Genomic DNA, 25,514 nt, shown 5'->3' with positions numbered 1-25,514 from the left:
GATAGATGCCAGAGGGAAATTGTTGCATTTAATTGCTGGCAATTGCTCTTTTGAAGCTTAATAAATGCTAGCCCTGTTTCGCACGAATAGCACACATTATTTATGTCTCTGTGTTCCAGTGTGTATTGTTACATAAGGGACATTATCAAAGTACTGCAACGTATTTAGAAAGAGCTTTTTCTAAGCGCAAGAGCACTGCAACAGATTTCTAGAAGCACTTGAAGGCCTCTCCAGACTGTCCAGGTCAGAAGGCTAATAAGGCTCCAAACTGAGCAGTCACACATTTATTACGATCGTTATTTGTGGTGATGTCCTGTAATCTGCAGATAGACATTCTGGAACAAGGCTAACACTTGGTGTTTTTACTTTCTGGCTCTAGTTTTCCTAGCTGGGAATCAATCCAAAGTGGAATATTTTCTTTGTATTTTTAAGAGGTCTGGGAATTAGTACAGCAAATATCTAAAGACACACTGTCACCTCAAATGGTATTGTTTAAGCTAGCTTGGTTCCTAAAGTTTCCTTCTCCTAATATTCCACTGTTGAGACATCGTTAACAACTATGGGAAGAAGCTATAATGAAGGGTCTTTATCTCTCTGAACTTTTCCATTCCTCTTCTGAAGATGCTGATGCATACCTAATTGCAGGTACAGATACAGACTCTGCCATCCCTTGCTACCTCAGCGAAGTGTGAGAGCCAAGATAGTGATTGTCAGCAGGCTATTCCAACATGAAATTGTAGTGGCCTCGCCACCAAGACTATGTTAGCATCAGCTGTGGCTCAGTTGACAGCAGTCTTGCCTCTGAGAAGGTTGTGAGTTCAAGTCCTGCTCCAGACTGATACTCCAATGCAGTACTGAGGGAATGCTGCAGTGTTGGAGGTGTTGTCTTTCAGATGACATTAAACCTGTCTGTCCTCTCAGGTGGATGCAAATAGCACTATTTCAAAAAAAGAGCCAGGGGAGTTATCCTGGCCAATATTTATCCCTCAATCAACATTACTAATACAGATTACCTCTTCATTATCACATTAATGTTTGTGGGAGCTTACTGTGTACAAATTGGCTGCTGTGTATCTTGCATCTGTCCTTACTGAAGAAAAAGATGTTGTCAAAGTCATAATGAAAGAGGAGGTAGTTGAGACACTGGATGGGCTAAAAGTTGATCAAGAGGAGGTATTAGAAAGGCTGGCTATATTGAAAATTAATAAGTCATCAGAATTGGATAAGATGCATCCAAGGATGCTGAGGGAAGTAGGGGTGGAAACTGCAGAAGCACTGGCAATAATCCTCCAATCCTCTTGAAATACAGGGGTAGTGCCAGAGGACTGAAGAATTAAAAATATTACACCCTTGTTCAAAAAAGGGTGTAAGAATAAGCCAGCACCTACAGGCCAGTCAGTTTAACCTCAATGGTGGGAAAGCTTTTGGAAATAATAATCTGGAACAAAATTAACAGTCACTTGGACAAATGTGGATTAATTAAGGAAAGCCAGCACAGATTTGTTAAAGGCAAACCATGTTTAACTCACTTGATTGAGATTTTTGATGAGGTAAGAGAGGGTTGATGAGGGTAATGCAGGTGATGTCATGTACATGGATTTCCAAAAGGCGTTTGATAAATTGCCATGTTATCAGGCTTGTCAAGAAAGATAAAGCCCATGGAATAAAAGGAACAGTCCATACAAAGTTGGCTGAGTGACAGGAAACAGAGAGTAGTGGTGAACAGTTGTTTCTCAAACTGGAGGAAGGTATGCAGTGGGGTTCCCCAGGGGTTGGTACTAGGACCACTGCTTTTCTTGACCTAGACTTGGATGTGCAGGGCACAATTTCAAAATTTGGATATGGCACAAATCTTGGAAGTATTGTGAACTGTGAGGAGGATAGTAGTAGACTTTAAGAGGACATGGACAGGCTGGTGGTATGGGTGGACATGTGGCAGATGAAATTTAATGCAGAGGCTTGTGAAGTGATATATTGGCTGGAATTTAACTGCGAGGCAGTGGCACCGTCAACTGGCTGGAAAGCCGGGCGTGAGCCCGCCTCCACTCGGCCTGGAAGCCACGCTGCTATTTTGTATGGCTCAAGCCCTTATTTGGTTTCAGTCGAGACTTCTGCCCCTCTGAGGCAGGAAGTCCCAACTCCAAGAGCTGCTGGCCAATCAGGAGCGGTGGCCACTGCTGGGACTTCACCTAGCAAGAAGAAGACCTCCAATAGGTAAGTGGGGGTGAGGCCTCACCGTGGAAAATCCGCTAGGCCATGGCGAGATGGAGGGGTGAGATTGTGTAGAGTGGGTAAAATACCAGTGGTGGCGGGAAGAGGCCCTTAAGTGGCCATTAATTGCAGTGGGGGCGGCTAGGCAATGACCACAGCACCCCCTGCCTTCCACCCGATTTTACGCCGCACCCCCCCCCCCCCCGCCCCCACAACCTGCCTCCTAGCCCGCTTCTGGTGATGGGGTGGGGTGTTAAATTCCAGCCATTTTGGTGGGAAGAATGAGGAGAGGCAAAATAAAATAAAGAATACAATTCTAAAGGGTGTGATGGAGCAGAAGTACTTGGGGGTATATGTGCACAAATCATTGAAGGTGGCAGGGTAACTTGAGAAAGTGGATAATAATTCATATGGGATTCTGAACTTTATAAATAGAGGCATAGAGTACCAAAGCAAAGAAGTTATGGTGAATCTTGATAAAGCAATGCTTCGGCCTCAACTGGACTATTGTGTTCAATTCTGGGCATCACACTTTAGGAAGGATGTGAAGGCATTGGAGAAAGTGCAGACAAGATTTACGAGAATGGTTCCAGGGATGAGGGACTTCAGTTACATGGATAGATTGGAGAAGCTGGGACTGTTTTCCTTAGAGCAAAAAAGGGGTGTTAAAAATCACAAGGGATCTAGACAGAGTAGATATGCAGAAACTGTTTCCAGTGGCGGAAGGGTCAAGAACCAACAGACACCAAGTTAAGGGAGTGACAAAAGAAGCAACGGTGACATGAGAAAAAACTTTTTTTACGCAGCGAGTGGTTAGGATCTGGATTGCACTGCCTGAAAGTGTGGTGGTGGCAGATTCAATTGTGGCTTTCAAAAGGAAATTGGATAATTATCTGGAGAAAAAAATTATAGGGCTCTGGGGAAGGGGCAGAGGAGTGAGATTAGCTGAATTGCTGTTGTAGAGAGTTGGCATGAGCAAGAAGGGCCAAATGGTTTCCTTCTGTACTGTAACCATTCTATGATTCTATGTGTTCCCTACATTACAATAGTGTCTATGCTTCAAAATCACTTAATTGGGATGTCCTGAGATTGTGGATGTGCTATATAAATGCAAGAATCTCTTTCTTCTTTCTTTTACAAACACACACATTCCAACATAGATTAGGGCTAGGGTTAGAGTTCGGGCGATTGGAGATCAGGAACTGTAGGGAGATGTTTAACATGGGTTCAATGGGTAAAATTTCCGAGCGAGTCAGGAAGCTGGCTCCAACCTATTGACTTCTGGGTTTTACTGAGGTGGGGTGGGTGGGCAGCCAACCTGCTCCCAGGTGGTGAGTTGGCATTTTAAATATGTTCATAAGGCTGGAAGTCTCAGATTTAATCTGCTTTCCAGGTTTTATTGTGGTTGAGCCTCAAGAAACCAGGCAGCTTCAGTGCCTTGGTGAGAAGGAAAGTACCTCCACAGCACACCATGTGACCCAGGAGGAGCAGGAGAACTTTGTCCTGGCCACCCCCCAAGCTCCTCCACCAAGAGACAACAGCTCCCCCACCACCCCCCTGCCCCCAATCAAAACACCATCCCAGGATCCAACGTCGTCGCCCACCGCCAACCTGGGATTGGAAGGCCCAGGTCAGAAATTGGCCCCCCCCCTCAGGATTGGACCCTCTCCCCGTTGCCTACCTTTGGGATTGAACCCGGCCCCCCCTCGCGATTGGGAATCTAACCCCCCCACCACAAGCCAGGATAGGATGGGACCTACCTGGTCCTACAGCCTTTTCTGCAGTGTTTCCCACCTGACTGGAAGCCAAGCCTGTCAATCAGGCTGACCTCCGGGTGTGGAACCTGTCACGGCCAAAAGTTGAACAGCATGCAGGGAAACCCTTCTTCTGAATTTCCTGCACGCTATCCTGCTGCTCCTGGTGCATTGGCAAGTAAAATGTCCCCCCAGTAACCTTGGCTGATTGTTTCCCCCCTTCTCCCTCACCTAGAGGCAATGAAGCAAATATAGCTATCTCAGCCACCTCAGCACATAGCAGGGATCAAACCTGGGATCTCCATTTCAAGATCAGATGGGCACTGCACTTGCCAACTGAACCATCAGAAGAGCTTGGACCTTTTACAAAATTGAAAACGAAGCCATAAGCATAAACCTGCGGACTCGCCCAGTGTGTGGGTAAAACTGTGGGATGTGTCAAGTTCAATGTGGGCCAGTGTGATGTCATCCATCAAACATGAGAAAGATAAATTGAAGTATTTTCTAAATGGTGTGAAACTGGGAACTTTAGAGGAGCAAAGAGGATTGGAAGCCCAAATACACAAACCACTGAAAGCTAATAGACAGGTACAAAAACCAATCAAAAAGGCTAATGGAAGGCTGACCTTTATATCAAGGGGGCTGAGGTACAAAGGGGAGGAAGTTAAACTTCAGTTGTATAGAGCTACCCGATACCATCTGAAGTACTGCATTGAGTTTTGGGCACCACGTCTCAGGAAGAATATATTAGCCTTGAAAGGGGTGCAAGTGCAGATTCACTGGAATGATGCTGGGGTTTAGAGGATTATGTTCTGAGGACATGGTGCATAAACTCAGCTTGTATTCAATTGAGTATAGAAGATTGAAGGGTGATCTGAACAGGATGTTTAAAATGTTAAAAGGATTTGATACAGTGAAACTACTTCCTCTGGTAGGAGAATCAAGAACTAGGGGACACGATCTTAGAATTAGAACTAGGTCATTCAGGAGCGAAGTCAGAAAGCACTTCTTCACACAAAGGGGTAGTAGAAAGCTGGAACTCTCTTCTCTAAAAAGCTGCAAATGCTAGGACAATTGAAGCTTACAAGACTGAGTTAGATAAACTTGTTAGGTGAGGGTATCAAGGGATATGGAGAAAAGGTAGATCAATAGAGTTGAGGTGCAGTGGTTTCCTTGCTCAGGCCTCAGATAAAACTGCATCGGGGTCCTATTGGCATGATAGGACATTGATTTGTTAAATTTATGAGGCTACTGCCTCATCCGCCTACAAAACCCTGCAGGTTAATATCACAAATGGTCAGGACCTGAATGGGTAAGTAGCCTGCTCATATTTAACTGCCCACCCATCTGTTTTCCACCGAGAAGGTAATGTTTCTTTGAAATATCTTCCCCACATCAAGGTTGCCAGTCGGGAAGGGTAGTGGGCACAAAAATTTCACCAGCTCAATGCTGTCGTTGAACCCTTAAAGGGCACAACAATATAAAGAGTACAGGCTCATTCTGGTGCTAAGATTTTGGTGATGCAGCTGGAGGGTTTGTCTGTCAGGAGGGGCACCTAACCTACAAGTGGCCGATGCAATGCATTTTTGTTTAATTTATTGCTCTCTTGATGTGTTCTGCCTGAACCACGCACTCTATAGCAAGGAACGAGAGTGAGACAAAAAAAATGCAATGAAACAGAAGATTTAACTTGACAAGTGTTATACTAAAGCAGATAGTTTAGAAGAATGAAACCATGTATATAAAATAATGTCCATATTATTGAAAATAAGGGTTGAAAAGCAGAGTTGGTTCAGCCCTTTGAGCTGGAGGTTTCCATGGACAAGAAGGTTGTAACATTAGAAGTAGAACCAACCGGACATATGCTGACCCAAAAATTTAGGTCTAAGAACACCTTTCTGTTTCACTCAGCCACATAAATAATAAAGACACATCTACCCAAAGTGCAAGACCATGAATTTCATACTGTTTAACTATTTAGTCAACAATTCATTTCTTAATTCATTTAACATCAGTTGTAGAGAGGCACTTGATGGAATACCATGTTGGTGCCATGATCATGCGAGACCATCAGCAATGAGAGCGCTCTGCTATGATTTTAGGAAAGTTCTTAAAATCAGCTTGGCAGGGATTTGGAGTCAATAAGAGCTGAAGCACATCCCAGAGGAAGTGAAAGCGCAAAGAAACAGGAAAGTAATTCAGCTCCAGGCACTCTTGCATGCGTATAAATAATTAGTTGAAGACTGACAGTTTGGTTGGCTGCTACCATGTTTGGTAGGTGGTGAAGTCTATTGATAAGCAATGGGTGAAATGGGCAGGGGTAGCGAGGAAAGAAAATAGTTTACAAAATGGAGGGGAACAACTAATTAAAATTTATCAGCCAGTACAATTTTCTGCCTTTAAAAACTTTGGCATAACAAAAGGTACAACAGTCCCCACCAGCCCCACCCTGTCACCAGTGTTACTAACCTTCGGCTTCTCTGGGGCTCCAGTGGCCAGATGGGTCACATGGTCTAGGGGAAGAAGCATTGTAGGCATACTGGACCAGCGCTCCATGCTCAGTGCAGGCGTCGCATATTGATCCCACTTCTCTAGGAATCCAGGAAGCAAAATAAAAGAAAGAAAGAAGCAGTATCACCTTACAGTGCTTTACACATGCAGCAGTTACACCAGCTTCAGGATAAGTCCACGATGTCTCTACATGGGGCCAAAGAGATACAGCAACAACATCAGCAACTTGCATTTATATAAAGCCTTGAATGTAGTAAGACATCTCAAGGCGCATCACAGGAGTGTTATCAAACAAAAGTTAACACACGCTGTATGCCTGTTTGTAACAGACCCTGGGTTGCAGGTGTTATCATGTACATGTAGAAGGCAATCATGGTGCAGTGTCAGTAGCATATTGATCTATTTCACTATTCTCCATCAATGGGTCACAGAAAAATTTTGGGAAACAAATTGGCTTGGAGTGTCCACATGGATTTTTAGTCGTGTAGGCCCGATAAGTCAACACACATGTAAATGTACTGTTAGGCATAGATGTGGGAGTACTGTGAAGATATTAGCCCAGATGTTGCTGGAGCAGGGCATCTTGAGGCATACTCAGTTAGTTTGACTTGTTTTTGCATGGTTAGGTGTTTTAATATTGTCTACCCACAGGCTGTTGGAAGTGCGAGTTGATAATGACATGGAGAGGGCAACAGGGCATCTGGGACCTATGTGAACAACAGGACGAACAGTGTATGTCCTTAACCAATGAGATAAAAGGAATGAGAAATAAACAAAGGAAGGACTGGGAAGGAGGAGAAATTAACAGGGATGAATTCAATGCCAAATCAAGTCCAAAAATAAAAATAAAGAGACAAAAAGGAAGTTTGGATTCAAAGAGAAAAAAAGAGACAAAGGAATAGTAAGAAAAAAAATGTAAAATTTAAAATGACACTTTTAAAATCACCAACAATTCACAACCTGAAGGAATGAGACTCCACACTTTTAATTGTTCATTTTCTGGGCAAGTGAGGTTGATTGGAAGTCATTAGCAATTATCATGTCCAACATTCGCTCTAAGCTGCACAGGTGCACAGCCGCGCAGCAGTCCAGAACTTACCATGTAGGGGACAAGCATAAGATAGGCACATGTGTGACTGCGCGGCAATCTTAGAGACCATGGTGTGCAACAAAAAGGCTGCGCACATTGAAAGAAAATTAGAGGGAACATTGATCATATCATGTATTTACACTATTAATCACGATATTTAACTTTCAGTGGTGAGTTTAACGGGCATTTAATGTGGAAATGCATAAATTTCACGAAAAATCAAGAAGTGGTTAAGGCTGAGATGCCATTTTCATGAAGCTAACTATGGAGCAGCGCAAATCAGCCAGCAAATTCTGCCAATTCGCAATTCACATATATCTCTTCCTCACCACAAGTTGTTTGCTGATTTACACATTAATAACATCATGCATTATTCACATGCTGTTATTCGTTCAGCAAATTTTGGGCCAATATTTATTTTCCTCTTTTCTGTATGTGTTATTTTCAACACTGATTAGTGTTGAAAAATGCAATGAGCACACACATTAGTAAAACTTTGCCACAGATGCAAACAAAAAAAATCCTTGAGGTTAGCATACTATCAGTAGTCATTTTCACCTCTCGTAAAACTGCCCATTGATTGGTTGAAGCCAATGGAGTATCACCGATCCTGCGGTCTGATGTATTATCTCTGGAGCAACGGGAACAGGCGGAGGCTTTGTGGGTGGCTGCCAGCTCTGGTATACCAGATCCAAGTAACAATGCATCCTGGCTACTTGATTGGGGCTAAAGGAATTTGTGCAGTCATCATCTTTAAAAGAGACACACACAACTTGTGACAAAGGTATGACAACAACATTAAATTCAATATGTGCCAACAGTTCTCTCTTATCCCCTCCTCCTGCCTCTTAATTTAAATAATGGCAGAGCTGATACTTGTTTAGTAACTAATTTGGCACAGTTCCTCTTCCTTTCCCCCAAAATATATCATTGACACTGATTTGCTTTATATATTTTATATTAACAAAGAGATTAATCGGAGACTAAAAATGTTTAGTATAAGTTGTATTCAATGCGCAATTGTCATTAAACAAGTAGTATTAGCGGTAAATAGCTTAAATTACCTACTAAAATACTTTTGGCTACTGTATACAATTTTACAGGAAGACCAAAAAGCAAATAAAGTGTCTAAGAGATTTGTTCCATCAAGAAAAAGGAAAATGTTGTCCTTTGACCTTTCAGTCTCTCCCTGTAGAGTTTTGCTTCAGGCAAACAAGGGTTTATGTAAAATTGTTAAAAATATAATTGTCCTTTAATAATATTTGGATATTTGTTTAACGTAGTGTTTGCCATCAGTCAGGTGCCAGCCAACACAAATATGGAACTTACAAAAAGTTTAACTGCAGTATCTATATAGGCCCTAAAAAACAACTAAGGAGGGATTAGATAATCTGTTTGTTTAGCAGAAAATCAAGACTGCTTGATAAACCAAACAGGGATGACTTAACGACGACTTGACCACTTTTCTTTAAGGTGGCCAAGTAAAGGAACCCCTTGGTTTCTGTTGCACTTGGTCAGTTTCATTGCCCACCAGACTAATGCGTCCTCCTTCCACAAATACAAGTTTCAACCAACATCTCCAAATGTGACAAATTGAGAGTTTGTAACATATTTCACAAAATGTGAAAAGAACAGTAATTAAAACAAGCAATTCTTTATAAGAGACGTGCTCCTTTCATGCACATAGTCAATTTAATGTCCATTTTACCTGCATAGCTCATGTAATTGAAGAAAGGAGTGTTGACAAAATAGCCAAAACCACATGTGTCATTTCCAGGGTCAGGATCTTTGCACTGTTTATTTTTTGGCGTTGGATTCGTATCAGCACACAAGTCGCCAGTTTCCATTGAAGCCTCAGTCTCCATGCATGGGTCAGTACAGGATTCAATTTCAGAAATCCCCTTGAACACATGGTACAGTCCAAGACTGTGGCCTATCTCGTGGATCATGGTGTGAGTATGGCCAGTGATTCCGTAGAATGAAGGGTTCAGCACTATGCCACCTATGTGCACAAACAGAGTCATGTTATGTGCAGAAGAAATGGGTGGTTGGGGTTAGATGATAAAAAGGTGCAACTTGACCAGTTGGGATCTGAGCAGGTACAAGCATGAATAGTGCAGTAAATCCTAAAACAGGCTGTATGCATCCTATGAATTATTGCACCTACCTCCTTTGAACTATTGTCAAAGCACACAATGTAGTAAACCAGTTTGAGTTAAACCACCTTTTACTTCATGGAACATATTTGTTTATAATCCTATATTTCAAATATATACCACTATGTGTTGAATGGAAACCAGTTCACCATGACTGAAAACAGGAAATCATCATAAATAGAAATATTCACACAAAACTGCCCCCAACTACTTCACAATTATGCTCATTGACACTAAACAAAAGGTTCACTTTCAGATTAATCTTCAATTAAAATTCAGCGTCTTATTTCTGGACAACTGACACATTACTTCAGTTATTAGTTTCTGTTCTTAACTGTTGACAGCTTCTGATTTGTAAGCCTCCCCACCAGCCCCCCAATCCCCCCACAAGACTTTCCTTTTTTTCTACTTTTAGACTTTCTTGCCCCTGTAAGTGAGGAAGTATAAAGAACTGTAGCACTTTTGAATACATAGGCAGAGCAGTTGGATATCAGTGGTGGCCATTTGCTGACTTGAACAAATAGTATCGGGGGACAACTGAGGTGTTCGGCGAATGCTTATCACTTTATCAAATGGCCTTATGAATCTTGTTGTAAATTGTCATCTGTGTTCGTAACTACATCTATCCTAAAAGCATTCAGCTTTGTTTCAATTTTTCATGAAACAGTTCACAGAAATTCCACTGTCTTCATAAAACAATATAAATCTATTTAAAGCTACAGTAGCCCTTTCCAACAGCCTAACCAGCAATTCAGCTCAGCTTCATATGACACTTCAGGGAATCTGGACCATATAACATTATACCACATTAAAACAAATTGTGATAAATTTTGATCGGGACTTGTCTTGAATGTTACTTTCTTAGCTAGTCTTCTGGCTGCTCAATAGTGAAAGTGCTAGGTGAGTTTGCATTGACTGGTTCTTACTCCTCTGATAACTTAAATGCCATCTGATGAAAATACCATACTGTTTTGCAGAGAAAGAGCTGTGGGACTGAGATTGCCTTTTTATGTTTTCCTTGAAATGTATTGTAACATTTTTTTTTAAATCCATTTTTTTTATTGCATGAATGTGCCTTTGTGAGATTTTCCAAATGGAGATTGGGATTGTTACATTGTATCACACAAATGCATGTTAGGAAAAGTGCTGTTGAGTGTGGAACTCACTTGGGAGGTTAGTGGTCAGCAGAAGACTGGAGACAGAGAGAGATGGTGGGACTGTTGGGGCAGAACAATCTGAAAGTAATTTCATGCAGAAAATTGAAGGAAAAGGTGATTTGGCAAATTGGTTGTCAACACTAAATATAACATCACGATGAATGAGGAAAGTATGTAATTTTTTATATATAAATCATGCATTGGCTACCTAAATGTGTGAGGGCTTCTTTGTCCCATGGCCATGTGGCAACTCCAGCCAGTTCTTCATCAGATGAATTGGCAAAGAATATATTAAGATGTGTTGCACCGTCCAGTTTCAGAATGTTCTTCAGATCTTTCACATCCAAATATGCCCTGTAAACCAAACATAGGTCCTATGAAAAAGTTCTTTCATGCCTCATAATCTCCTCTAATTAATATATGATGTTGGATGCTGGATCCATTTCCAGTAAACTAAAAATATTGGGCCACAATTTTCTGCCAAAATAATCATGAAGCTAATGGCAGTCGCTGTTATTTATGCGCAAATGCAACAGCAACTTCAAGCAAGGGAGATGCAAGGTTAAATGCGGAAATCCAGAATTTGCTCTCCGAGATGCCATTAGCTTCGCGGTAAACCTCACTACTCAAATGCATTGAACAGTGTGAAGTTGCTGTACTTGCACGGTTAATACAAAACTTTAAGTCTTGTCCATTTCAGTCTAAGTACCCTTTTAACAACAAGATGAGTGTTAATTACTTCCAAACAATGTCCAAGGTGCTGAAAATTAACCATTACAAGCTGTTGGAGATTTTAAACTTCTTTCTTGCTTCGCCTTTCTGTCTTTTTTTCTCTTTATCTGATTGGTAAAGGAGATACACACATGCTTGCCCTGTTCACTCAGGTGCCAGATGCCATGCTTCCCTCACTATGATGTTATTTACTCACACTGACAGCAACTTGTCACGTAAAATATTTAAAAACCTAAATATACTAGGCCAAGTCTAACTAATGGTAATTACCATTAGATGCCCTGCCACAGCAAATTATGTCTTAATGCCATTAGTCTTCATATTGTATCCCATTTATGTGGGTTCTTTGTTTTTGGACATTCCTGATCTAACACCATTGTGGTATCACCATAAGGAATCCAGTAGTTCAAGGAGAAGGTCCACCACCACTGCTTTCCAAAGCAACTGGATGGGCATTTAAAAAAAATCTGCTGGTGAGCTTGCAGGAACAATTTGTAATCAATTTGCCCTCAAGGGTGAATACCATCCAACATCAATATATATGAACATTCGAACATGCGAATTGGAAGCAGGAGTAGGCCACTCGGCCCCTTGAGCCTGCTCCGTCATTCAACAAGATCATGGCTGATCTGATCGTAACCTCAATCCACATTCCTGCCTACCCCCGATAACCTTTCACCCACTTGCTTATCAGCAATCTATCGACCTCTGCCTCAAAAATATTCAAAGACTCTGTTTCCACCGTCTTTTGAGGAAGGGAGTTCCAAAGACTCACAACCCTCAGAGAAAAAATTTCTCCTCATCTCTGTCTTAAATGGGCGACCCTTTATTTTTAAACAGTGACCAGTATTTCTAGATTCTCCCACAAGAGGAAATATCCTTTCCACAATCACCCTGCCAAGACCCCTCAGGATCTTGGATGTTTCAATCAAGTCACCTCTTATGCTTCTAAACTCCAGCAGATAAAACCTAGCCTGTCCAACCTTTCCTCACAAGACAACCCACCCATTCCAGGTATTCGTCTAAAGGTGAGGTTCACTGAGGAATTCTGTGATAGCTATTGCAAGTAAAACATTGATGCAAAATTAGATGAAAGTTACCTAACAAAACTAACAATAGACTTTTTTTTAAAAAAGCAGAAACCTGGAATGTTTTTGAAGGATTGATCCAATCTGAGTTTGCATGAAAATTATGAACCACTTTAGTTTTGCTCTTAAGGTCTGAATTCCATTTGACCCCAGAGGATGAATTACTGCCTTGTTTTCACTCTCAGGTATTCATTATTCTTTAGCTAATCACCTAATTCAGAACAATTAAATCCTGAAGGAAGTGAAAACCAGTAGAACGTCCCTATCTGGACTGTTACAACATCACATAAAAGCTGAAAAAAGTAAAGGCTTGTATTAATTCATTTGGTTGAAGTTCAATAAGCTTGCCACTAATTAATTTTACTGGGCATTGTTTAATACTGAGACTAACAAGATCCTCATACTTGTACCTGTAATTCCAGGTGACATGGAGACAACATGGATGGAGTAGTACTAGCTGGGTTAAAAATAGTACCTCAGACCGAGGGAACAAGAAAAAATGCCTCCTACTGATGACAATCCAATGACCCCGATGGAAAAGTGTACATGAGTGGGCATTAGTGAGTAAATTTGCTATTCCTGAGTTCCCAGTGGGGAAGTAATGCTTGTGTGTGGATATTGGATAGGCTGCTGTGTTCCTTCCAATCAGGTAAATGGCTGACACCTTAATAATGACTGAATAAGGGCCACTTGGGCAAGGTAAAGGAGGTATCATTTCCTGTGGAATTATACTTCAGCAAGGATTCAACCATCAGGGAAGATAAGGAAGGGAAATGATTGCTGAAAAATTGGAATGGGCAAAAAGTCCATCTGATCTTCAGAACAGTAAGCACATAATATCATCTCATTAAAAGAGGCAAATTGTTTTTCTTTCAAAGATTTTGACAAACATTTTTTTGTCACAACCATTTTCTTTCATTCATTTAATGTGTTGGTAATGCAATACAACAAAGAAAAGGAGAAACATCTTTTAAAAGTGTTATCATCTCTTCGATTACACTAGATTTTTAAATTTGAATTGTAATATTAGAGGCTGTCCTGTGATGTTCAGTCAGATGATGCATTTCACAATGACAGGAGTATTATATCATGTGATACTGAATGTATGATTCTGCTGCTAAGGTAAAACTGTGGGGTGAATTTTAACCCTCCCACAAAAGGTGGGTGATTCTTTGGGGGGAACAGGGGCTGTTGAATTTCCTGAGTAACCTGCTGTGGAGAGACAGGACCATTATAATAATTAAATGAGGCTCATTTTGCGATGTTTTGGCAGCAATTTGAAATTAATGCCTGAAACCTGGCAGGTAAAGGAAGGTGGGACCAGCCAGACGAAGCAACAGAGTGCTTTATATAGCACTGCTATGGGCCAGGAGGAGCAAGAGTGTGCCTTCCAGTCCCCCAAGTCTATCTCTGGTCCGATTTCCCCACCCCCTTCACTTTCTACCCTGTGATCCCTCCCTAACACCCCTCCTTCCCAATTGCCAGTCTGACATCCCCCTACCAAACACCCGATCTTTCCCGGTTGCTGGGTACTTTCTGTAACAGTTCTTGGCTGTGGCCTTGTACCATTTGTTTTTCTGCCAGCAGCCAGCCAGCCTGTCAATATGGCAGACTGCCGAGCAGGAAATGGAGTAAAAAGAGGATAATGAGGTCCTGACATTAAATTTGCCAGATATCCTCATTTCTGGAATTTCCAGGTGAGGAAGGCAGGCAGATTTACAAAAAATGTTAAGCTGGGCTAGATATTGTGTGTTTTTTGTATTTCCAGACACTGCCAGTGGAAGGCTCGGTCCTTGGGCCTCATTCTGGGTGGAAGAATGAACCCCCTGTGGGAACCCATTAACCTCCGGTTACTGCAAAATGAAGCAGCACAGCCAGTGAAGGAAGGCCCAGAGGTGGGGGCTTTATTTCCTGTGCACCAGTGGTCCAGACTGTTATTGTGGAGCCTTTGGAGTAGTCCTGCACCTCCCAGCCCCCCAAAAATAAACTAAGACTTGCCATCTTTGCCTCAACGGCCAACTGAGACTAGGGGAGTTTGCACATTGCACACTCTTCCCAGTACAGTCCTAAAATGGCAATCGGGTTCCTAAGTATGTCAAAGGACTTCAATTTGCATAACAAAAATGGCCTACTGCCTGATTCAGGCAGACACTCTGGACACTCAGCAGCAGGCCTTTGCTGGTGGGAACAGGGGGATTAAATCAAACTCCACCATATTCAGAGCACTATTGCCCTGTTTCTGCCTGGCAAGCAGCTTGAAAATCTCCCCCTGTAGGTGTGGTTGGAGCCTCCCAATTCCTTCTCAATGGCATAATCTCTGAATTATCTTCTATGCAATCTAGGATAGTTTTTGAGTGGGCCTTATTCACGAGGGGTTGAGAGTCTCCTACCATAATTTTTTTAAAATGCACAAAACTCCAATTGTAATAGCCTTTGTTTAAGCTCAGTGTCCTGCTTACAACCTGATAGGCAGTTGCTCTAGAGGTCTGCTCATTCACCCATAACTATACTTCCTTACAGAAATGATTTATTCCCCATTCCAAGCAGATCTTAGTTGTTCAATTGCCACACACAATAAGAATTTCTAAATATGTTTTGACAGGCAGTATTAATCTTTACAAGTCCTTTTGTGGGGTCAATAAGCAACTGCAATTCATTAATATGATCAAGTCTGATACCATCATTAATGAAATCATATACAAGTTAGCAATCAGACCAATCCATGCAAGGAACCAAATGAGCTGTTCCTGCCTTAGAACCAAATTGTATTAATCTTAACCCTCAAAACAGTCGGTCACGGCTCAGTGGGTAGCACTCTTGCTGTGGGTTTATGTCTCAGTCCAGAGACATGAGCACAAAACATAGGCTGACACACCTGTGCTGCACTGTCAGAGGTGCCATCTTTCAGATGAAACATTAAACTGAGGCCCTGTCTGACCCCTCAGGTGGACATAGAAGATCCCATTGCACTATTTTGAAGAAGAGCAGGGGTGTTCTCCCCATGTTCTGATTAATATTTATCCCCCACTCAACAGTACTAAAACATAACTTATCTGCTCATTATCACATTGCTATTTGTAGGACCTTGCTGTGTGCAAATTGGCTGCCGTGATTCCTATAATATGACAGTGATGACACTTTTTTAAAAAAAGTACTTCATTAGTTGCGAAGCACTTTGGGATGTCATGAAAGGCGCTATATAAATGCAAGTCTTTCTATCTTAATTCCTTTGCTCCTGAAACCCTCATCCATGCCTTTGTTACCTTGAGGCTTGACTATTCCAACGCACTCCTGGCCAGCCTCGCACATTCTACCCTCCGCAAACTTGAGCTCATCCAAAACTCTGTTACCTGTGACCTAAGTCACACCAAATCCCGTTTATCCATCACCTCTGTGCTCACTGACGTAGACGGACATCCGGTTAAGCAACACCTTGATTTTAAAATTCTCATCCTTGTTTTCAAATCCCTCCATGGCCTGGCCCCTCCCTATCTCTGGAATCTTGTCCAGTCCTCCTATCCTCTAAGACATCTGCCCTCCTCTAATTCCGATCTCTTTAGCGTCCCTGATTTTTATCCCTCCACCATTGGTGGTTGTGCCTTCAGCTGCCTTGGCCCTAAGCTCCAGAATTCCCTCCCTAAACCTTTCTGCCTCGCTACCTCTCTCTTTCCTTAAGACATTCCTTAAAATCTACCTCTTTGACCAAGCTTTTGGTCATCTGATCTTGCATCTCCTATGTGGCTCAGTGTTAAATTTTGCTTTATAATGTCTCAGCGAAGCATCTTGTGACATTTTATTACATTTGATGGTGCTATATAAATATAAGTTGTTGCTGTATTATCAAGCAATCCCCTACATATTACTGGCCAGAGTAAAATCTTACAAACGAACATGTGATTATTCACAGGAGAGCCATAAATTTCAATTTTATTTGTGATAAATATGCTGCAATTATTTTGACCAGTAAATCTGTAAAAAGTTTGGTCATGGTGAACTTCAGGCTTGCATTACTGAGTAAGGTGTAGTGGTTAAATGCTTTGTCTGGTAGCAATACCTGTATGTTTATGTAAATGTGTTCATTGATCTCAGCAGAGGCTCCAGCATGCCACTGAATAGAATTGAAACCTTGAAAAGAGTTCATGTTTAGAGCCGTCTTGCTAGGTCCCCATGACTTTTGTCTTGGTGAACGTCTACTGTACTAGACTGGAACACACCTGACATTTCCACATGTTTAGTTGACTCCCAAGATTTTTATATTCAGATACTTCTCACTTTTGGGTAGATTGGATTCAGATGGTGTTGTAATTTGCTTTTTTTTTCTGTTTCACTTAAACTCATTCCTTCCAAAATCTGACCGTAACACCCATGAAGCATAACACACTTACTGTCAATGATTACTACCAGATTGCTTATTCTCTGTAGGTGTCAACAGTGGGCGAGTATATGGTCTCTGTGCCTTGACAATTCCATCTGTTGCAAATGGAGGGGAAAGAGGTAAACCACATTGCCCTTGGAGCAAGTATGTTTGCAACTTGTGTGATGTGGGTGCAGGGACACCTTATCCCTGTCTAGTCATCCCTAGCTGAAGTGCTCATCCTTCAATCTGTGTTGAGAGTTGGAATTCTAGTGGAGAGACTTTCACTAAAAATGTTTTAGCAAGGCATCTCCACTGTGGGGGGCTGTTGATATGCTGGCAGGAGAAGGCAGCAAAAAAGGGAGGGGGAAATCACCAATCTGTGGAGAATCTGCCAAAGTGCAGATGCCAGAGTGGACTGTGTGCTCTGTTTCTGAAAATGTACTATTCGATTTGTATCAGCACAAATCCTTACCCTTAAATGGATAAGCACACATGCGGGGTGGGGAGGGAGGGGCATTTCAAGGATTGATCACTTACAATGTATACTCAGAGGTGGAGTACTGAATTCTGAGACCCTGTCAGTCTTCCAGTGCTTCACCCAAGTTGCCATCTTTCACTGTTAGCAGGCCAAGTCCAATCCTCTCCTTACCTGATGTCCATAAATATTTACTTTCAAGCAGAGGGGACTGGATTATGATCAATTGAACATTTCAAAACTGAGATTAATAGAGTATTGTTAGACAAGGTGTCAGCCACGGCTCAGTTGGTAGCACTCTTGTGTCTGAGTCAGAAGGTTTTAGGTTCAAGTTCTACTCCAGGACGTAAGCATGAAAATCAAGCTGAATGCTCCACTGCATTACTGTTGCAGATGCTGTCTTTTGGATGAGATGTTAAACCAAGGCTTTGTCTGCCTTCTTAGGTGGATGCAAAAGATCCCATGGCACTTTTTCGAAGAACAGTTGTGGGGGGGGGGTGCATAATCCCTGGTGTCCTGGACAATATTTATCCTTCAATTAACATCACAAAAATCGATTATCTGGCCATTATCACATTGCTGTTAATGGGAGCATGCTGTGCACAAATTGGCTATTGCATTTCCTACGTTAGAGTAGTGGTTACACTTCAAAAGTATTTCATTGGGTATAAAGCAATGTTGAGATGTCTGGTGGTTGTGAAAGGTGCTATATAAATGCAGTTTTTTTCTTTTTAAGGATATTAATTGTTAAGGCACATAGATGGAGTTAAGATACAGATCAGCTATGATTTAATTGAACAGGTTCAAGGGGCTGAATGGAGTAATCCTGTTCCTACGTTCCTGCATTAGCTTGGTTAGAAAATACTGTTCCAAGCTGCCTTAGGGAGGCAGTGAGCAAACCAGTACTCTTGATAATGCAATCCACCTGGGATTATTTTACAGAGAAACCAGTCTATTATTGAATCAGCAGGCATTGAAGAAAAAAGGAATGTCATTGCTCTTGTGGTGATGCAATTCAGCACAAAAAGGCTGAGTTTCTCCATAATGATTTCTCAGCATGTTGTGTGCGAATAACTAAAGAGCACTATTTTGATGAGTAAATAACTGAAATGTGCAATTCTTAACTGAATGGGAGAGCTCCTTTTACCAGACCAAATTGGACCACACGGATGGAAAATGTTCTGGATGTTTCAGTCCTGACAACATATTTCTGTCAGCTAGTTTCCCATGAAATATAGATCAATATAGCAGTGCATTAGTGGGATTGCAAGTTTAAAATATGGGTCACATATTCTCCCAAGAAATGAATAATATGCCAAATAAAAAGATGCAGACAGAAATATTCTATTTTTCTTCTGACAGGATGACATCCTATAGTTATAAGAAAAACTTTAATATATATAATTATTTTGGTTAGACATTAAACAGAGTAATCTTTTAATCTTATCATTTATTTTCTTGGTTTAATACTACATTGGTGCCTATAACAGGCAAGTATTGGAACAATTATGACAGACTGCACACGTGTTTTTAGTGTTTTCTGGACCATCATTTCCTCATCATTAGTGACTCTAAAAGGTCACTTCAGAACCTTTTTTTCCTCCAAATAATCTCTGGAAAATTTCTACTTTCAAATTCTTTCAAAAGGTAGGGATAGATAGCTGATAAGTTTGAGGTATGTGGCTTTTTTTTTCCTGGGTGTGCAATGCAAGTCATCTTTAAACTAAAGCATGAGAAAGCATGGAATGAGAAAAGGCTATTTGGCCCCATCAAACCAGTCCTTCCAGAGACACTGCATGATCACCTCCACACCCAACGTTTCTAAACTTTCTTCCCCACCCTTTGGGAATCAAACATATATGAATATGTCCCAAGTCGTCAATCTCCAAGTTCACTGCCTTATGTGTAACTGAGTCATGTAGACCAGGAAGATCTGTTTTATTCTGGCCTATTGCTGAGCTAGCAGATCCCAGGCAGCAGGATTGCCACAATCAGTCTCTGCACTCCTGGACTAGCAAGTGCAAATATCAGCCAGGGCTTGCACTCCTGCACATTCAATGACTGCTGCTGGAAAGTGCAAAGGTGTGACTTTTGATCGATGGCAGGATCAGTCACAGTTATGATGCTCAGTTGTGAATAACCTGCAGACAGTTCAGTCTAGATTTTCTGATTGGATGCAGCCGGTTTTCAAAGCAAGAGCAATGAAAAAGGTAGGTTGCAACCAGCATTAAAATGATGTCATACATAAAGAAAGGACACATGGTTGAGATACAGAGACCCTAAATTCCCGGGAACATTGATGCTACACTTCAGTTGCACATAGGATTTTTGCAATTGTTTCTCATTTTTAAGTTACCTCCAAGTTATTAGTGTTCAGTCGTAGTTGTACAGCACAGAGGGAAGCCATTCAGCCTATAGTGCCTGTGCTGGCTCTTTGAAACAGCTATCCAATAATACTCCTCTGCTCTTTCCCCATAGCCCTTTTAATGTTTCCTTTTCAAGTATATATCTATTTCCCTTTTGGAAGTTATGATTGAATCTGCTTCCACCCTTTCTGGCAGTGCATTCCAGATATAACAATTCACTGTGCAATAAAAGTTCTTCTCATCTTGCATCTGGTTCGTTACCAATCACCTGCCAGTGTGTCCTCTGGTAACTGACACACCTGGAGTTTCTCCCGATCTACTCTATTAAACCCTTCATAATTTTGAACAATTCTATTAAATTTCAGGTTAACCTTCTCTGCTTTTAAGGAGAACAATTCCAGCTTCTCTAGTCTCTCTACAAAACTGAAGTGCCTCAAACCTGGTACCATACCAGTAAATTTCCGCTCAAAGGGTTTGAGATTCTTGCTTGAAATATTTGCATTAAGTTCCAAAAATAAAATTCAAAATTAAATCTACTGCACAGTGAAACTATTAACAGTCTGAGTAGCTACCAATATTGGGTGTATTGTACCAATTGAACCATTGTTTGTCCATGATTCCTTCCATTGCTGGCAGTCAGACCATCCTACAGCTTCCATATCATATTCAAACTCAGCTCTCTAAACTGAGAAATAAGAAACATTTAAAAGATGCAACTCCTTGTTGCACTTGTGAAGTCCAGCAAATAATAGTAAGCAGCACCAGGCATACCTCAAAATGAGGTGTCAACCTGGTGAAGCTACAACAGAGAACTATTTGCATGCAAAACTGCATAAGCAGCATGCAATAGACAGAGCTAAGCAATCCCATAACCAACGGATCAGATCTAAGCTCTGCAGTCCTGCCACATCCAGCCATGAATGGTGGTGGATAATTAAACAACTAACTGGAGAAGCTGGTTCCACAAATATCCCTATCCACAATGATGGGGGAGCCCAGCACATTAGTGTGAAAGATAAGGCTGAAGCATTTGCAACAATCTTCAGCCAGAAGTGCCGAGTTGATGATCCATCTCGGCCTCCTCCCGAAGTCCCCAGCATCACAGATGCCAGACTTCAGCCAATTCGATTCACCCCGCATGATATCAAGAAACGACTGAAGGCACTGGATACTGCAAAGACTATGGGCCCTAACAATATTCCGGCAATAGTACTGAAAACCTGTGCTCCAGAACTTGCCACACCCCTAGCCAAGCTGTTCCAGTACAGCTACAACACTGGCATCTACCCGGCAATGTGGAAAATAGCCCAGGTATGTCTTGTACACAAAAAGCAGGATAAGTCCAACCTGGCCAATTACCGCTCCATCAGTCTACTCTCAATCATCAGTGAAGTGATGGAAGGTGTCATCAACAATGCCATCAAGCAGCACTTGCTTAGCAATAACCTGCTCACTGATGCTCAGTTTGGATTCCGCCAGGGCCACTCAGCTCCTAACCTCATCACAGCCTTGGTTGAAACATGGACAAAAGAGCTGAACTCAAGGTGAGGTGAGAGTGACTGCCCTTGACATCAATGCAGCATTTGATCCAGTATGGCATCAAGGAGCTCTAGCAAAACTGGAGTCAATGGGAATCAGGGGGAAAACTCTCCGCTGGTTGGAGTCATACCTAGCACAAAGAAAGATGGTTGTGGTTGTTGGAGGTCGATCATCTGAGCTCCAGGACATCACTACAGGAGTTCCTCAAGGTAGTGTCCTTGGCCCAACCGTCTTCAGCTGCTTCATCAATGACCTTCCTTCAATCATAAGGTCAGAAGTGATGACGTTCTCTGATGATTGCACAATGTTCAGCACCATTCACGACCCCTCAGTCTGTGTAGAAATGCAGCAAGACCTGGACAATATCCAGGCTTGGGCTGATGTGTGGGGCGAATGTTACTTGCCACGTAAGTGCCAGGCAATGACCATCTCCAACAAGAGAGAATCTAACCATCTCCCCTTGACATTCAATGGCATTACCATCACTGAGTCCCCCACTATCAACATCCTAGGGACTACCATTGACCAGAAACTGAACTGGAGTAGCCATATAAATACCATGACTACAAGAGCAGGTCAGAGGCTAGGAATCCTGCAGCAAGTAACTCACCTCCTGACTTCCCAAAGCCTGTCCACCATCTACAAGGCATAAGTCAGGAATGTGATGGAATATTCACCATTTGCCTGGATGGGTGCAGCTCCAGCAACACTCAAGAAGCTCGACACCATCCAAGACAAAACAGCCCACTTAATTGGCACCTCATCCTCAAATATTCACTCCCTCCACCACAGACGCACAGTGGCAGCAGTGTGTACCATCTACAAGATGCACTGCAGCAACGCACAAAGGCTCCTTAGACAGCACCTTCCAAACCCGCGACCTCTACCAACTAGAATGACAAGGGCAGCAAATGCATGGGAACACCACCACCTGCAAGTTCCCCTCCAAGTCACACTCCTGCCTGACTTGGAACTATATTTCCGTTCCTTCACTGTCGCTGGGTCAAAATCCTGGAACTCCCTTCCTAACAGCACTGTGGGTATAGCTACCCCACATGGACTGCAGCGGTTCAAGAAGGCAGCTCACCACCACCTTCTCAAGGGCAATTACGGATGGGCAATAAATGCTGGCCTGGCCTGTGATGCCCACATCCCATGAATGAATTTTTTAAAAAGTCAACAGATTAAAAATCAAATAAAGCAAAAATGTCCTTTGTAGGCTGGGCGTAAATGTAGCAAAATCTTCAGTACATTTATGAAAATCAGGTTTAAGATTTTGCTACATTTAGAAACCGGCTTGATTACAGCATTAACCAAAATATAAGTTCTATATAATGTTTACAAAAGGATCGATTATTAAATCCTACTTTTTGTCCAGAAATGCATGTATGTGAAGGTGGCTACAGGTTTCAATAGTACAAATGCTTTTTGTCTGATGCTTAAGGAAAGTAAAGTATACTTATTGAGCTTCCAAATACAATTTAACAAGTAATAAGATCCAATAGCTTTTCAGGAAGAGTTTCTAAATATCTCTGTCTTTATCTTTATAGGTCGTTATCCTTAAGCGGTGCTAAGAGATGGCTTTTTTTACCTGCTGCTACGATATTGATCATAATTGGTCCAAGAAAGTAACTTATAGCAACTGACACTGACGGGAAGACTAGACATTTCAACACTAGATGGGAAAGTTTCAGATCACAGAAGGTATTCCATTATTCTTTGCACTAACCTGCCAAACATGATAGGTGTGATAGAAAACTGACCAGCTCTCAAGAACTAAACATGTCTGTTGCAGGGAATGTCAACATGTTCATAAAAGCCCTCTTTAAAGAACAGCTGCACATTATAATACTTTCACAGGGATCTGCAATCGATAAAGAGTGTAAAATATCACTTGTCATTTAGCCTCAGGCAATGTCGGCCAGACAAGCCATAATAAAATTTTATACTTATAAAATATCCCTAACCTTTCATCTTTAAATAGAGTATATTAAAAATATATTATGGAAGTACTGAAAACCACAAATCTGAGTATCCGTTTTGTGCCAAAAAGCATTTTCTACATGATTCCAAAGTTTGTGGGCCAATTATCAAAGGTTGGCATTGCAGAAGCAATCTTTCTTGCATAGCATTTGCCCAGCCAATTCTTACAATGGTATTTTCAACAACTTTCATGCATGTATTTGTGCTAATTATCGAATACTATAATTTGCCAGTGAGGTGGTACTAATATTATACTTATGTCTATCCTATTTTAAAGATACTTCAACCTCTTTGACAAAGCTTTTATTCACCTGCCCTGATAACTCTGTAAGGGGCTCAGTGTTAATTTTTGTCTGATAATGCCCCTGTGACATGCCCTGGAATGTTTTACTATTTTTAAAGGTACTATACATATAAGCTGTTCTATAATAATTTGTTGACCCAAGGGTAGAGATTTATGTTATGCTTTATGGGCTAGATATGTTCACCTGACCAATTACCTGAGGGTAATTAGCTTAAATGACTTTCTCTCAAACTCTAATCATTCACAGAGGTATGTAACGTAGTACACTACTTCTTGTATAGGTTTAAAGAACATTGTAGACAGGGAAGGACTCTGAATTGCCATCTATTTAAGGACTACCAAATTGTGTACTCCATTTCCACCCACAATGCCCCCAACCAAAGTTACAATCTAGGGCAAGAACCATGTAGGCAGGCAAGGCAGATGAACCAGAGGAAAAAAAAGCTTCACTAAGAACTGAACTGGATATGTTTTGGCAAGAATTGAGTTGGCCACATTTAGAAAGACTGAGTTCAACAGGGCAGGTTTTAGAAATGTGAAGAGTGAGCTGTCTAAGTTAAGAGGGGAAGAGAAATTCTCTTAGGACTGTAGAGCAACAGTGTGATGATCTTAAAGGTAACAGATAGGTACACTTCATTAAGGAAAAGGAAATTGCTAAGAGATTTAGGATACTATGGATAAATAAAGGAGTTAGAATTCATGAAAAATTGAACTAGAAGGCCGACGATCACTTGAACAATAATCATGAAAACATTGAAGGAAATTATGAGAAAATAAGAAAAGTTAAGAGTAACATTAAGAAAGGCAAGAAGGAGCATGAGGAAAACATTTCAAAGAAACATCAAAGGAGCAATAAAATATTTTACAAGTATATCAGTAAAATATAGCCTGCTAAAACTGAGGTAGGATGCCTGCGAAAAGAGGATTGTCAATTTGTAGATGATGGTGCAAAAATGGCAGAGGTACTTAATAGCTCCTTTGCATCAATCTTCACTAAACAGAAGCCTTACTGCAGCCCATCTACTGCTGAAGCTCTCATTCATGCCTATGTTACCTCCGGACTCCTCTATTCCAATACTCTCCTGGTTGGTCTCCCATCTTCCCCCCACCCCCAGCCCTGTAAACTTCAGCTTAGCTAAACCTCTGCTGCCTATATCTTATTCCACACCAAGGCCCATATATTTATCACACTTGTCCTCAATGATCTACATTGGCTTCTCATCCGCCAATACTTCAAACTTAAAATTCTCACCTTTTATGTTTAAATACCTTCACAGGCGTTCCCCCTCCTTATCTCCTATAACCTTCTCCTGCTCTAGAACCCAACACCACAACCCAAACACTTTGTCCCCCTGAATCTGGCCTCTTGGAATCACCCCATCATTGGCAGCCCTGCCATCAGTTACCTGAACCCCATTCTCTAGAGTTCCTTCCCTAAACTTCTTTGCATCGTCTCACACCTCTCTCCTTTAAAATCCTCCTTAAGCCCGCTTCTTTGACCACAGTCTTGGTCACTCTTCTTAATATGTCCTCCATGGCTTGGTGACTTTTTGTAAATTACTTTTATGAAGCACCTTAGGATGGTTTTTCTATAATAAAGGCACTATATAGATGCAAGTTGTCAACTGTGCTATCTACATACCTGGCATTCTCAGGAGACTGTCCATCCATGATGCCCCTTCCCCCTTAAAGGTTAGGGAAGTTATTTATTCCCATATTCTGTTTCTCTGCCACTCCAGATAGCCTGGCTATTAAATCCATCTATTTCTCCTCTAGTTTCAATAGGGCTCA

General features: G+C 41.5%; 1 protein-coding gene across 1 annotated transcript in view; it reads right to left on the bottom strand.

Moving 5' to 3' along the window:
• Window positions 1-25,514, bottom strand: part of pappaa (pregnancy-associated plasma protein A, pappalysin 1a) — a 316,273-nt gene that overhangs the window by 249,131 nt on the left and 41,628 nt on the right. The window contains exons 3-6 of the mRNA XM_068012691.1: window positions 11,088-11,233; window positions 9,275-9,568; window positions 8,125-8,317; window positions 6,435-6,556 (exon numbers count right to left, since the gene is read on the bottom strand). Coding sequence (XP_067868792.1) covers window positions 6,435-6,556; window positions 8,125-8,317; window positions 9,275-9,568; window positions 11,088-11,233 — 755 coding nt within the window. The remainder of the gene's footprint in view (window positions 1-6,434; window positions 6,557-8,124; window positions 8,318-9,274; window positions 9,569-11,087; window positions 11,234-25,514) is intronic.

Source organism: Heterodontus francisci, chromosome 32 (assembly GCF_036365525.1).
Source record: "Heterodontus francisci isolate sHetFra1 chromosome 32, sHetFra1.hap1, whole genome shotgun sequence".
Lineage (NCBI taxonomy): Eukaryota > Metazoa > Chordata > Chondrichthyes > Heterodontiformes > Heterodontidae > Heterodontus > Heterodontus francisci.
This window is presented reverse-complemented; position numbering and strand designations above follow the sequence as displayed.